Source organism: Ranitomeya imitator, chromosome 1, assembly GCF_032444005.1.
Source record: "Ranitomeya imitator isolate aRanImi1 chromosome 1, aRanImi1.pri, whole genome shotgun sequence".
Classification (NCBI taxonomy): domain Eukaryota; kingdom Metazoa; phylum Chordata; class Amphibia; order Anura; family Dendrobatidae; genus Ranitomeya; species Ranitomeya imitator.
Window position 1 is genome coordinate 958,133,847 of NC_091282.1, and position 14,588 is coordinate 958,148,434.

Consider the following 14,588-nt stretch of genomic DNA (forward strand, 5'->3'; position numbering starts at 1 on the left):
CTGAGTATGTTTCAAAATTGATTGTTCTACTATTTTAGGAATATAGAAGACTCTTTATAAATCTCAGAAAAGCCCTTTGCATTGTGTACTACTACTATTTTTGAATGGCTACTCTAAATAGGTATGCAATAAAAGAAGATGCAGCAGACAGAAGAAGACAAGAAGAGTTTTAATGCTGGTGTGAAAAGTACAGCAAATCAACAATGGAAATATGAAAATATGAAGAAGGAAAATGAATCAGAATGTTCCTTTAGTAAATACAGGGATGTAATCAGGGATATTTTCTGGTGGGGACAAAGAGGTTCTTTGATACATTCAGATATTATTCTTTTTCAAAGTTCTGAAACAAAAATAGCACTGGGATGTAGTTATTTGGTGGAGAACATGAAGTAGTTGTGCTGGAGTCTGATTCTACCACATATATATGCACCAACATTTTAAATTGGGCATGGCAGATTTTGCAAAGGAGTCTCATACGCCATAGCAACTTCAAGTTACAAAAAAAGGAGAAAAATTGCCAGCTCACCAATGTATTTCGATCCAGTGTGCCCTGAACCACGATCTGACCAAGTGTGGGGAAATGCCAAATGTATAAAAGACCGCCCCAGCTCCTGGATAAAATTCTACTTTATTGAAGTATTTTTAAAATTAATTCCCAAAACAGCATGGTGGGAAGAAACAGAGCTATGCATTTTGAACTCTATCCGGCGTTCTAAATAGAAGCTTTAATACAGGAGCTGGAACGTTCTTTTTGTCTTTTGGATCTTCAAGTTAAGCCTCCGAATAGTACCATAATACCAATGATACTATTCAGAAACTTAATCAATAAAGGTATTTTTCCAACTTGGATTTCACACCAGAGGATATGATTTCCAATTACTTGAAAGCCAGCACTTACATATGTATCTCTAAATGGAACACACATACTTTTGATAATTAGTATGCCATGAAATACAATCTCCTCTCGAACTTGAACATGGCTCCAAAAGCGGATGTTCACTCACAGTCTCTACTGGAATTGTACAGAAGGCAGACATCTCCGCTCATATGAAGGCTACAGTCGCAAAAGGTTGACATAGTACAGTTGGTGAATACCAGAGATATTACAGGGCTCCTGTACTGTTGATTACTTAGCTTCTTCTTAAGTGGCTGAGAAGTGGGCCCTGCTGCTTACTGGAAGCAGCTGTACATGTGATATGGATATGAATAGATACTAAGGGTGTTAATATAGGCTTGTTCACCAATATAACAAATTACCAAATGAACTTGAAAAACTATGAGATGGAAGACGCAACCAATGGACAGAGGGAAGCAAAAATGTATTTCTTACATTACTGATTTATACAGTATATAACTGACTGTTACTTATCTATCTAGGATCACATACGGACATGAAAAAGTGTTTTCAGGAATTGTGTCTTCTTATCTCACTAATCGTAAAGTGCACATACAATATAAATAGCTGTCGGCCAAGTGTGCATTATTTCAACGGGGAAAGGGAAATAAGCCCAATTTTATACCCCTGATATCGGCAATTGGGGGACAGTCAGGAGACCCTCCTTCACATTAGACAAAGGGAAATAAAATGTCCAAACATTCGCACTCTATCTCAATAACTGTAGCAGGTGTAGAGTGCGCAGCCCAACGACTGCTCCTACACGTTACTCAGCCGGTCCTGACTTTTAACAACTTTCCTTTAATGTGCATGGTCAAGAGATACTCATTAGGGTTCCAGCCGTCTTACTTGGGCCATTTCTAATTTAATAGTGTGATATAACCAACAAAAAGTAAAGTGAAACAATAACAAGAAACAATGATCAGATAAAATATATGAAAGCAGCAAAGTGTCCTGTTGACCTTGAAGTCTTTGGTTTATCATTTGTCAAAGATGTCTAAAAATCACAATTATGGGGGCTAATATCAGTTATTGTGCATAAAAAGGTGTCTTTTCCACATATAGGCTCCACGAGCATCCGTACCATGCATGTGATGCCATTAGCTACCATAGTCTTAGGCTTAATATTGGCATCATCCTGTCTATAGACCGTATTTTTCGGTTTATAAGACACACTTTTTTCCCCCAAATTTGAGGGGAAAATGGGAGTTTGTCTTATAATGTGGAAAAAGATGGGCAGCACGGTGGCTCAGTGGTTAGCACTGCAGCCTTGCAGTGCTTGAGTCCTGGGTTCAAATCCCACCAAGGACATCATCTGCAAGGAGTTTGTATGTTCTCCTCGTGTTTGCGTGGGTTTCCTCTGGGCACTCTGGTTTCCTCCCACACTCCAAAGATAGGGAATTTAGATTGTGAGCCCCATCGGGGACAGCGATGATAATGTGTGCAAACTGTAAAGCGCTGCGGAATATGTTAGCGCTATATAAATAAAGAGATTATTATTATATACCTTACCGGCTGCAGGCTGGGATGAGGGGGTGTTCAGATGTGCGGTGCAGCGCACTACTGCGGGTGTCTAGTGCCTTTTTCTGTTCACAGGTGATGGTCAATTTTTTTTCTATACTATTGGAGGAGACTTCCGCAATATTTGCCTGAGCACTCCTCCCATCAGCCTTAGCTGATTTTAATTAGTGCTTGATCCTACATGCCCTTTAAATCCCAGATCGGTGGATGTGATAGTGTGAACTAGAGCCTACTTATCAAGGGTCTACTTATCAATTTACTACCCTAATAAGCTCTAAAACTGTAGAAATGAAATACATTATATACTAGTCTTAATTGTACTTCACAACTGATGACAAATATAGGTGAAAGGTTGCAAATCTTCATGATTTTGACATCTAAACGTCTGTGCATGATATTGTGCATGATATTTAAGTGCCGTTAAATATAGAAATAAGTTATTGTAAGGCTTTACAATATGAATAATAATAATAGTATCATGGTCTTTTTTGGAGGGGTTGCATTCTAATTTTTATGTGATAGAAAAATGGCTTTTGGAAACATAAAATTTGTAAGAAGTGACTGAAACAAACTTCACAATAAAGTGAAGAACAAGTAATGAATGGAAAAAATGACTTTCCTTAAGATAAGCATACATGTGTACAATGTCTCTTAAGTCACAGTACTGCTCACTGCATTAAATGGCTGCTGATAAACCAACTAGCACTTTCTACAAAGGAGTAATCTATTTCAAAATGACCCATTTTGATATGTGGAACTGGTTACAGTTTTAAAAAAAGGAAAACAAACAGATAGATGTGTAACTATAAAAGTTTCTGCTAGTAAAAAAGTAGATCTCTTCAACTCTTGTACTATATATTTATAAAATAATCCACGTTTGGAGTTGGCAGGGGTGGCCACCGGTAAATTGGACTAAATTATCAAACTGAAGCTGCTTCCTAGGAGCATTCTAGAATAGTTACCTCCATCAAATGTTGCAAAATACTAAAACATTTCCAGAACCACCCACCCTAGCCTATATTAAACATACTGCGCTCAGCTATAATGGATGAGCTTACTCTGATGTGTAGCTGCACTTTCATTCATTCATTATTCTATTTCTCCATTACTAGAATTGTAGGCCATTTCTAAGACTAAGATGAGTAACAAATTGATTCTGATACCTACCTGAGCCTAAACATGCATAAGCCTTTCCAGGACATACTGTACATTTTTAAGTATATGCTTTATGAACAATCTTAATAATAAATAAATCATAGATGATAAACTCACACATCATCCCCAAATAAATTAACTATGAGTATACTTTGTCTAATTGTCATCATTTTGTTAATATATTTCTACCATGGGCTCAGACTCATCAGTGATAGCTTAATCACTGATCTTTGTAGATATAAGTTAAAAAATGTGGGTGATCTGGACAGACAATAGAAAGTGGTATTGCTTTATCGCTTTATATATGTAGTGATCAGTAGTCGCTACACTCATTGTTGAAGCACAAACCCAACAGTCCTGATTACTTAATAGTATAGAAATGTATGCATCCAACTGGGACGTCAATTACTGACAAGTACTGTAGTAAAGTTGTATATATATGTACACACATATATAGGAAAACCTATGTGCAATTTATTTTTTTAAAGGTGATAAATGATTTGGACCCATTTTAAAGGATGATACAATGTTATGGTATTAAGTATAGCCAGGACATATGGCAATGTCAGATTACCACCGCAAACTATTTTTCCCTCTATAAGTGGAAATATATTTCCAAACTGAATACTATTCTTCACCAACTTCTGGTTTCCACACCTGGGTTGTAGCACCAGCTTTCTTTGCAGAAAATTTCGGCCTCGGAGGAGCAATCAGTGTTGCTATCGGTGATTCTTGTCTAGGCTGCATGGCATAGCCCACTGAAGGGTAGGAGTCGCTGGTAGGAGTAAAGACACTTGACTGGAAGGAAGGCTGCGTGCTGTAAGCTTGCTGAGAATATACAGGTGTTGGCTGGGCATTAATGTAAGGAGCATTGATAGGCCTTGCATGTTGAGCTTGCTTCGCTGGTGGGAGAACATTTGACTTTGTGGTTTTCTTAGGTACTTCTGCTTCTGATGTGGTAGCAGAAGGTGGCTGAAATGTGAATAATGAAGAGTTAAGCTGATATGGCTGGTGTTTCATTACTTCAAGAGGGCTCATTGTTTTAGTTGGCTTTTTCTTCGCAGTTGAGGATCCAGACTTGGATCCAGGTTTATTTGCTGCTGGGGGATAAAGTGGTGATTGGATTGGATTGTATGCCAATGGAGGTGGAGCTCGGACATTAGATGAATATTTCCAAGAACATGGTAATGATGGAGTTGGAGAGATTGGTCGAGCTGCTTTTTCTTGCACCGTGGTTGAATCAACAACAAATTTTTCCATTCGAGATTGTCTCCTGGCAAATAGTTCTGCTCCTTTTCCTTTTAAAGCTGGCATCTCATAGGCTGGACCTGCTGACCCTGATGGAGTAGTAGGTGGTGTTTTAGGCTTAGATATTTGGCTCAAACTTGTAGTTACTTTAGGTGGACCTCGTGGAGGAGCAGATAAATTAAGAGTGTTTGGAGGATTATAATGAAAATTTGAATGTGCAACGGTGGCTTCTGCAGGACCTTGGCTTTGAAATGAATTATGGACTGGAAACTGTTGTTGCACAGGAGCAGCAGCAGCAGCAGATGGTGGGATCCATACTGGTGATATTGGCATAACTGTAGTTGGTGATTTGACTGATGGTTTCGGGGCAACAGGTGGAGGTGTTTTTTGCTTGCCACCATGAGCTTGCATAAAATTACATGCCTCTGCTCCAAGACTAAGGTAATCTTCTTCTGGTCCTGACTCATTGCCTGTACCACGTTTACTTTCTCTATTCTGAACAAGTGTTAGAAGGGCTGGATTTGGGCTTACTTTTGGTTGCTCCTTAAAGGTGAACATAGGTTTTGTGCTCCTACGCTTAGCTTCCATTAATATTCCTGTCTTGCTTGCTGGAACTGCAATTCTTTCATCTCTAGAAGCAATTTGTTCTGTAGGGTAAGATGGAGCCCAAATAGCTGACTGAGCTTTAGCAGTCACTGGTGAAGACACTTGATATCTTGGTTCAGGAGGTGGCGTGACTGAAGAGTAAGGCGGTGGTGCAGGTACATCAGACATAGGGCTTGCTATATTTCTGGTAGGTGAAAATGCCAGAGCTATTTGATTTGGGGCTCCACCACCAAAGGGTCTTGCTGTTCTGTTTGAAGAAGACTGAAATGAAATGTTTGTCTCATTTGCTCCAGCAAACCCATTCTGTACCCTTGGCTGACTGTTGCTAACCTCTATGTAACTTTTGCTTACACAGCTCTGGGTCTTAATGGTTTGCTTTTGTTGCTGTGCCTGATATGATATTGTGCTATTTGCATTCTCTGTGATTGACACTTTCTCTTCGATACTATGTTTTCTCATCTCTTCTTGCTCTGCTGTTATTTGATCCATCCTCTGCTTCCTCCTTGCAAACATGAGGACCCCTTTACCTTTGGTCTCTGGAAGTTCCTCCATTGCTTCAATAGAATTTAGTTTCTTTTCAACCTCTACTAGTCCAGTGTCCCAGTCAAAAGTTACAATATGTGCACTGTTTTCAGGATCTGTTGGGAAATCTTCATCTAGATCTGATTCACTAGCCCCATAAAAAGTGACCTCAAAAGTATTCTCTTTGTTTTCTTCTTCCTCGTTATTGTCTTCTTCGTCTTCGTATCGTTCAAGCTCCCCTGTGCCGTAGCTTGTCAGCGTAAATTTTCTTGCCCTTTGCCGGCGACTTTTAAACATCAACACCCCCTTGGAATTAGGGTTTGGTGCGGCAGTCAGGAGAAGAGCGATACTTTTACATTTAGACTTGGCTTCTTTAACTTGCTTTTCAGAGAGGCTCTCACTTCTTCTGAGCCCTAAATTAAAGAATAAAATAAAGGAGATTAAACAATAAAAGGAATAGTTTGACAAATAGTTATATACTACGTTGCAAATCTTTACATAAAGCATAACTTCAGAAATACAGAATTGGCAATCTAAATAGAGGCAGGTTGGGGTAGTCATACTTCTTGATATATAGCACATCGAAAAACTTGGCAGATATACTGTGTGACCAATTGTTATGGAACAGGATGAATTTTTGAACATTTGCTTTTTTTTCTTTGCTCAGTATGCACATTATTCAGCTTAACACTTTAATAACCAGGGATTTTTTTGCATTTGCATTCTCGTTTTATCCTCCCTTGTTCCAAGAGTCATAGCTTTTTTATTGTTCCATCAACACTACCATGTGAGGACTTGTTTTCTATAGGACGATCAGTTCTTTTTATTTACCATTCATTTTATCATACAGTGAATAGAAAAATGTGAAAAAAATTAAAAGTGCAGTGATAATGTGAAAAAAAGTAATTTTGACATTGTTTTTTTGCTTTTTGTTTTTACATCATTAATTGTGTGCTAAAAATTGCTTGGCAGCATGATTATCCATGTCAGTACAATGACGGTGATACCAAGCTTGTACAGTTTTCCACTATTTTAGTGATTGAAAAAGATTCTGAAATTTGAATTAAAAAAATATATAATAATTCGCCATTTCTGAGACTAGTAACTTTTTTATTCTGTCGAAGTAGCTGTGTTAAGGCTTGTTCTTTGTGCCTTGACTCTTTTATTGATAACATATTTGGGAACATATGACATTTTGATAGCATTTTATTAAATTTTTGGGAGAAGTGTTGCGATACTTGTGACATCCTATTTTTTTTTTCATTGTGGCATTTAACATATAGTTTAAATAATTTGATATTTTGCTAGATATTACTTTTTTGGACATGACAATACCAAATATGTTTATTTTTTTAAAGTCAACTTTTGAAAGGAGAAATGGGGTAATTAAAATTTATATATATATATATATATATATTTATATGTGCCAGCAGAAGGAAGCTGAAATATAATACAGATAAATAATTTGTTAAAAGGGGTTGTCCATTGGAAACAAGGTATCACAAATCCTAATGATAGGTGATAACTTGCTGATCAGTGGGTGTCCCAAAGCTGGGACCCTCAAGGATCTGCAGAACGAGAATTTTTTTTCCCTGGCAAGAAAATATTATCCCGCTACAAAGTGGAGCAACATGTTGGATTCCCGGCAGCTTCACATTCATTCTCTATGAGGTTGACAGGAAAAGCCGAAACCCATAGTTAAGGAACGGATCTGCGTTTGAACATGCTGACTGCTGCCGCTGCTCCACTCTAATGGAAATAAATGTTTGCCGCTGTGCCTCTCTATATTCTCTGTGTATATGTATATACAGTCATGGCCAAAAGTATTGACACCCCTGCAATTCTATCAGATAATACTCATTTTCTTCCTGAAAATGATTGCAAACACAAATTATTTGGTATTATTATCTTCATTTAATTTGTCTTAAATGAAAAAACACTAAAAGAATTGTCCTAAAGCCAAATTGGATATAATTCTACACCAAACATAAAAAAGGGGGTGGACAAAAGTATTGGCATTGTTCGAAAAATCATGTGATGCTTCTCTAATTTGTGTAATTAACAGCACCTGTAACTTACCTGTGGTACCTAACAGGTGTTGGCAATAACTAAATCACACTTGCAGCCAGTTGACATGGATTAAAGTTGACTCAACCTCTGTCCTGTGTCCTTGTGTGTACCACATTGAGCATGGAGAAAAGAAAGAAGACCAAAGAACTGTCTCAGGACTTGAGAAACCAAATTGTGAGGAAGCATGAGCAATCTCAAGGCTACAAATCCATCTCCAAAGACCTGAATGTTCCTGTGTCTACCGTGCGCAGTATCATCAAGAAGTTTAAAGCCCATGGCACTGTGGCTAACCTCCCTAGATGTGGACGGAAAAGAAAAATTGACAAGAGATTTCAACGCAAGATTGTGCGGATGTTGGATAAAGAACCTCGACTAACATCCAAACAAGTTCAAGCTGCCCTGCAGTCCAAGGGTACAACAGGGTCAACCCGTACTATCCGTCGGCATCTGAATGAAAAGGGGCTGAAAGGTAGGAGACCCAGGAAGACCCCATGTCTTACCCGAGACATAAAAAAGCCAGGCTGGAGTTTGCCAAAACTTACCTGAAAAAGCCTAAAAAGTTTTGGAAGAATGTTCTCTGGTCAGATGAGACAAAAGTAGAGCTTTTTGGGCAAAGGCATCAACATAGAGTTTACAGGAAAAAAAAAGAGGCATTCAAAGAAAAGAACACGATCCCTCAGCTAAACATGGCGGAGGTTCCCTGATGTTTTGGGGTTGCTTTGCTGCCTCTGGCACTGGACTGCTTGACCGTGTGCATGGCATTATGAAGTCTGAAGACTACCAACAAATTTTGCAGCATAATGTAGGGCCCAGTGTGAGAAAGCTGGGTCTCCTTCAGAGGTCATGGGTTTTCCAGCAGGACAATGACCCAAAACACACTTCAAAAAGCACTAGAAAATGGTTTGAGAGAAAGCACTGGAGACTTCTAAGGTGGCCAGCAATGAGTCCAGACCTGAATCCCATAGAACACCTGTGGAGAGATCTAAAAATGGCAGTTTGGAGAAGGCACCCTTCAAATATCAGTTTGCCCAAGAAGAATGGTCTAAAATTCCAGCAGAGCATTGTCAAAAAACTCATTGATGGTTACCGGAAGCGGTTGGTCGCAGTTATTTTGGCTAAAGGTTGTGCAACCAATTATTAGGCTGAGGGTGCCAATGCTTTTGTTTGGCCCATTTTTGGAGTTTTGTGTGAAATGATCAATGTTTTGCTTTTTGCTTCATTCTCTGGGGAGTTCCACCACTCCTCTTGGGCTAGCTGCACAAAAGCTGTTCTACCCTGTATGCACACATGGATTTTTCCTCTCTGAACCCTGTTCACACAGGTAATGTACAGATGATCAGGTTTTTAAATACATCAGATAGGGATTGCATACATTAGTTAGGACTGCTCTGATATGGGTATACCGTGAAGATTGGTAGAGCAGCTTAGTATACATTTTTTGCAAAAAACGTATCAACCAAATACCCTGTTATTTACATCTTTTACTAGCACTTGCGGATTACTGCAAACATTTTTTCAAACTGAGTGTTTTTGGTTTTACCATTCTCTTTTGTGTCTTCAGGTTTCTTGGTGGTGTGTGAACATGTTCTTACAGACTTGTTCTCTGTGCAGGTAGCCCATGTGTTCCTGTTTCCATAATTGTTCTCTTGTGTCTACAAGACTGGGGAGTTCCACCACTCCTCTTGGGCTAGCTGCACAAAAGCTGTTCTACCCTGTATGCACACATGGATTTTTCCTCTCTGAACCCTGTTCACACAGGTAATGTACAGATGATCAGGTTTTTAAATACATCAGATAGGGATTGCATACATTAGTTAGGACTGCTCTGATATGGGTATACCGTGAAGATTGGTAGAGCAGCTTAGTATACATTTTTTGCAAAAAACGTATCAACCAAATACCCTGTTATTTACATCTTTTACTAGCACTTGCGGATTACTGCAAACATTTTTTCAAACTGAGTGTTTTTGGTTTTACCATTCTCTTTTGTGTCTTCAGGTTTCTTGGTGGTGTGTGAACATGTTCTTACAGACTTGTTCTCTGTGCAGGTAGCCCATGTGTTCCTGTTTCCATAATTGTTCTCTTGTGTCTACAAGACTGGGGAGTTCCACCACTCCTCTTGGGCTAGCTGCACAAAAGCTGTTCTACCCTGTATGCACACATGGATTTTTCCTCTCTGAACCCTGTTCACACAGGTAATGTACAGATGATCAGGTTTTTAAATACATCAGATAGGGATTGCATACATTAGTTAGGACTGCTCTGATATGGGTATACCGTGAAGATTGGTAGAGCAGCTTAGTATACATTTTTTGCAAAAAACGTATCAACCAAATACCCTGTTATTTACATCTTTTACTAGCACTTGCGGATTACTGCAAACATTTTTTCAAACTGAGTGTTTTTGGTTTTACCATTCTCTTTTGTGTCTTCAGGTTTCTTGGTGGTGTGTGAACATGTTCTTACAGACTTGTTCTCTGTGCAGGTAGCCCATGTGTTCCTGTTTCCATAATTGTTCTCTTGTGTCTACAAGACTGGGGAGTTCCACCACTCCTCTTGGGCTAGCTGCACAAAAGCTGTTCTACCCTGTATGCACACATGGATTTTTCCTCTCTGAACCCTGTTCACACAGGTAATGTACAGATGATCAGGTTTTTAAATACATCAGATAGGGATTGCATACATTAGTTAGGACTGCTCTGATATGGGTATACCGTGAAGATTGGTAGAGCAGCTTAGTATACATTTTTTGCAAAAAACGTATCAACCAAATACCCTGTTATTTACATCTTTTACTAGCACTTGCGGATTACTGCAAACATTTTTTCAAACTGAGTGTTTTTGGTTTTATCATTCTCTTTTGTGTCTTCAGGTTTCTTGGTGGTGTGTGAACATGTTCTTACAGACTTGTTCTCTGAGCAGGTAGCCCATGTGTTCCTGTTTCCATAATTGTTCTCTTGTGTCTACAAGACTGGGGAGTTCCACCACTCCTCTTGGGCTAGCTGCACAAAAGCTGTTCTACCCTGTATGCACACATGGATTTTTCCTCTCTGAACCCTGTTCACACAGGTAATGTACAGATGATCAGGTTTTTAAATACATCAGATAGGGATTGCATACATTAGTTAGGACTGCTCTGATATGGGTATACCGTGAAGATTGGTAGAGCAGCTTAGTATACATTTTTTGCAAAAAACGTATCAACGAAATACCCTGTTATTTACATCTTTTACTAGCACTTGCGGATTACTGCAAACATTTTTTCAAACTGAGTGTTTTTGGTTTTACCATTCTCTTTTGTGTCTTCAGGTTTCTTGGTGGTGTGTGAACATGTTCTTACAGACTTGTTCTCTGTGCAGGTAGCCCATGTGTTCCTGTTTCCACCCTTCAAATATCAGTTTGCCCAAGAAGAATGGTCTAAAATTCCAGCAGAGCATTGTCAAAAAACTCATTGATGGTTACCGGAAGCGGTTGGTCGCAGTTATTTTGGCTAAAGGTTGTGCAACCAATTATTAGGCTGAGGGTGCCAATGCTTTTGTTTGGCCCATTTTTGGAGTTTTGTGTGAAATGATCAATGTTTTGCTTTTTGCTTCATTCTCTTTTGTGTTTTTTTTCATTCAAGACAAATTAAATGAAGATAATAATACCAAATAATTTGGGTTTGCAATCATTTTCAGGAAGAAACTGAGTATTATCTGACATAATTGCAGGGGTGTCAATACTTTTGACCATGACTGGATGGGCCAATACATGGTCTAGTAAAGTGTCCTCCACTTTTTTGACATTTAATTAGAGTGCTGCTTATTTTTCTTTATGGGTAAACATTCAAATATTGGTAATGTTCTACCCAAAAAAGGCTCTGGTGGCAGCCGGATGTAAACAGTGTATAGGGATGGAACAATACAGCTCCGTTCAATGTAGTGGGCGTTCACAGGTGAGGCTATTCACTTCAGTGCGAACTGAGCTGTAGCACTTGAGAATGACCGCTACTCAGTATATGGGGCAGTGATGTAATTATACTGTTTATAACCAGCCTTTGTGGCAGCTGAAAAGAGATGATAATTGGGGACCCCCACCAATCTGATATTGATGGTATATCCTAAGGGCATGAGAACATTTTTTGTCCAAGAAAATTGGGTCGATTATGCAAATAACACTCTTATCAGAGTTTGATCAGAGAGTCAACATAGTGTGATCCGATTCTCTCTGAGGAGAGAACTGTAGCACACTAAGGAGAAGATGGAAAACACTTTTTCTCCAACTTCTCCATTGTGTGAGCCAGCAGAAATCGGACTGTATTCAGATGTCATCTGAGTGCAGTCTGATGATTTCCAAGCACTCACTGCCTTGCGTGGCTGAGTGCGTTCCGAATATCGGAAACAATCAATCATAGACATGCAGAATTTTTTTTCCTCGGACATACTCTATCCAAAGAAAAAATCAGACATGTGCACAGCCCCATAAACTAACATTGGCCAGGGTGCAATCTGATGTTTGATTGGGTCGGACCAAGATGGATAATACGCTCATATGCATGGATGGGCAGAATAACCCATCAAGATCTAAAGACTAAAAAACTCCCTTACGCTGACGTAAGTATAAAGAGGTGGTAAGTGTTGAGTCAGAAATCTTGTTGGAACGGGGGAATAATTGAAACAAATTATCAACAATAAGAACAATCCCTTCCCACACACACATATACAGTATATATATATATATATATATATATATATATATATATATTAGTCAGTACTGGATGTTAAAAATGTGCATCTCCAAAATACTCCCCAAAATGTGTGAAAGTCAGCGTAGGGCATGTTCCCATGTAGAAGTGTTCTGATGAAGAAATCCATCACATACCACTGAATAAGACTCTTTTTGAAGAATGTGGGATTTTCTAATTCTAGTCGGATGTCAGGACAGATTCCTGTAGCAAAAAAAAAAACAGCAAAAGAGAGCTACCACAAGAAGGTCTCCTAAGGGTATGTTTCATACATAGGTTTCTTCATGTGAAAAAACTGACATATATTTGCGCTGGAATCCAGGACAAAAATCTGAGACTGACCCTCACATTTCTGCAATGAACTTGCAGGTTGGACTGCCGCAGGGCCGTAGGTGGATTTGAGCCCTATTCCTGTGATGGCCCACAGAGCTTGCCCAGCCGCTGCTTCAATAGTCACTTAGTCTCAATAAGCAGCTGTATGAACGGTAATGCGGAGGTTTCTTGGTTAATAATGGTATAATGCTACAATAACAGGGTTTAGTTTTTTATTAGCCAATGTTGCTGGATAGATAGTGAAAAATATCTTTACATCAATTCCCAGCTTGGTAGCTGATTGGTTGATTGCTTGCTTCCAACTAATTACAAAATGATCTCTTCCAATCAATCGAAATCTGTTCCACACGTTATTCGAGCTTTAACATTTTTTCTTTGTTGTTGGCTGGTATAATACTATAATACTACAATTAATGTTTAGTTTAATATCATCTGGTAAAAAACATATCTGAGGCCTTATGTTTTCCAATAAATAATTTTTCATTGAAAATATAGCCAGCTTAAAGGGCTTGTCCAGGCATAGATGATAGATAACTGATCAGTAGGGGACCGGCCGCTGGGACAGGCAGAACCGGGAATTATTATCCCCAACAAAAATCTTTTATAGCGCTAACAAAATGGAGTGGCAGGTCAGATGCTGGACTGCCATTCTATTCATTCTCTATGGAGCTACCCCCCCCCCCCCCCAAAAAAAAAAAGCACATCACTAGGCAGCCCCATAGAGAATTAATGGAGAAACGATCAAACAATGCGCACTGCTGCTACATTCTAAAGGCGGTAAAAGTGCCCCATTTTGATAATCAGCGCTGGTCCTAATAGCTGGAGTGAATTGTTTTTACGAGTGGCTGGTTGTTTGGTTGATTGGTAAATTAATTAATTCATTCATTCATTGCTTGTGCATTCCAAAAGGTTAAATCAATTAAAAGCGCTCAAAATGGGGGCTATTTTTCTGGGGGTTTGGAGAACTTTTTTCCATGTACAAATAGGCTAATATTAGCAGGAGGAAGCACAAGTGAATCAACCTTACAGTTTTTCTCTTGTCAGAAATGAATCCATCAGTCTATTCATCTCGGTTTTCAGGCACATGGAAACACGTCAGTATGAAATACATATTAGATACATTTAATTTTCACTTGTCACGCGAGATATTCTTAGTAAACCTAGCACACAACTGTGTCAAAACTCTAAGTGCTGAAAAGTATGCCTTGAATTCCTGCCTAAGCTTTGGGGCTAGCTTCTTATTTACAGCCCCCTTACCTCAGCACTGCATTCCGACAGTTACCCCTGTCCCTTCCCAGAAGTTTGTGTGACAGCTTCTAACAGCTGATTAGATAAACAGATCATCCCCTGGCCGGACCCTTCGCTGGGCAGTCAGCGACCACGCTTTTTTCCTTTACAATAAATCTGTTCAAAACTGACTCAAAACCGAATAAGTACCGCATGTTTTTCAGAACTTTTTACTAAAAGTCTATTAAAATATTTTCACATTTTTGGAGGAAAAAAATCATTATCCTT

The 14,588-nt window shown here is 39.0% G+C and overlaps 1 protein-coding gene across 1 annotated transcript in view; it reads right to left on the reverse strand.

The window, feature by feature from the left end:
• SYNPO2 (synaptopodin 2) overlaps positions 1 to 14,588 on the reverse strand; it is a 353,426-nt gene that overhangs the window by 52,211 nt on the left and 286,627 nt on the right. The window contains exon 4 of the mRNA XM_069743750.1: positions 4,229 to 6,360. Coding sequence (XP_069599851.1) covers positions 4,229 to 6,360 — 2,132 coding nt within the window. The remainder of the gene's footprint in view (positions 1 to 4,228; positions 6,361 to 14,588) is intronic.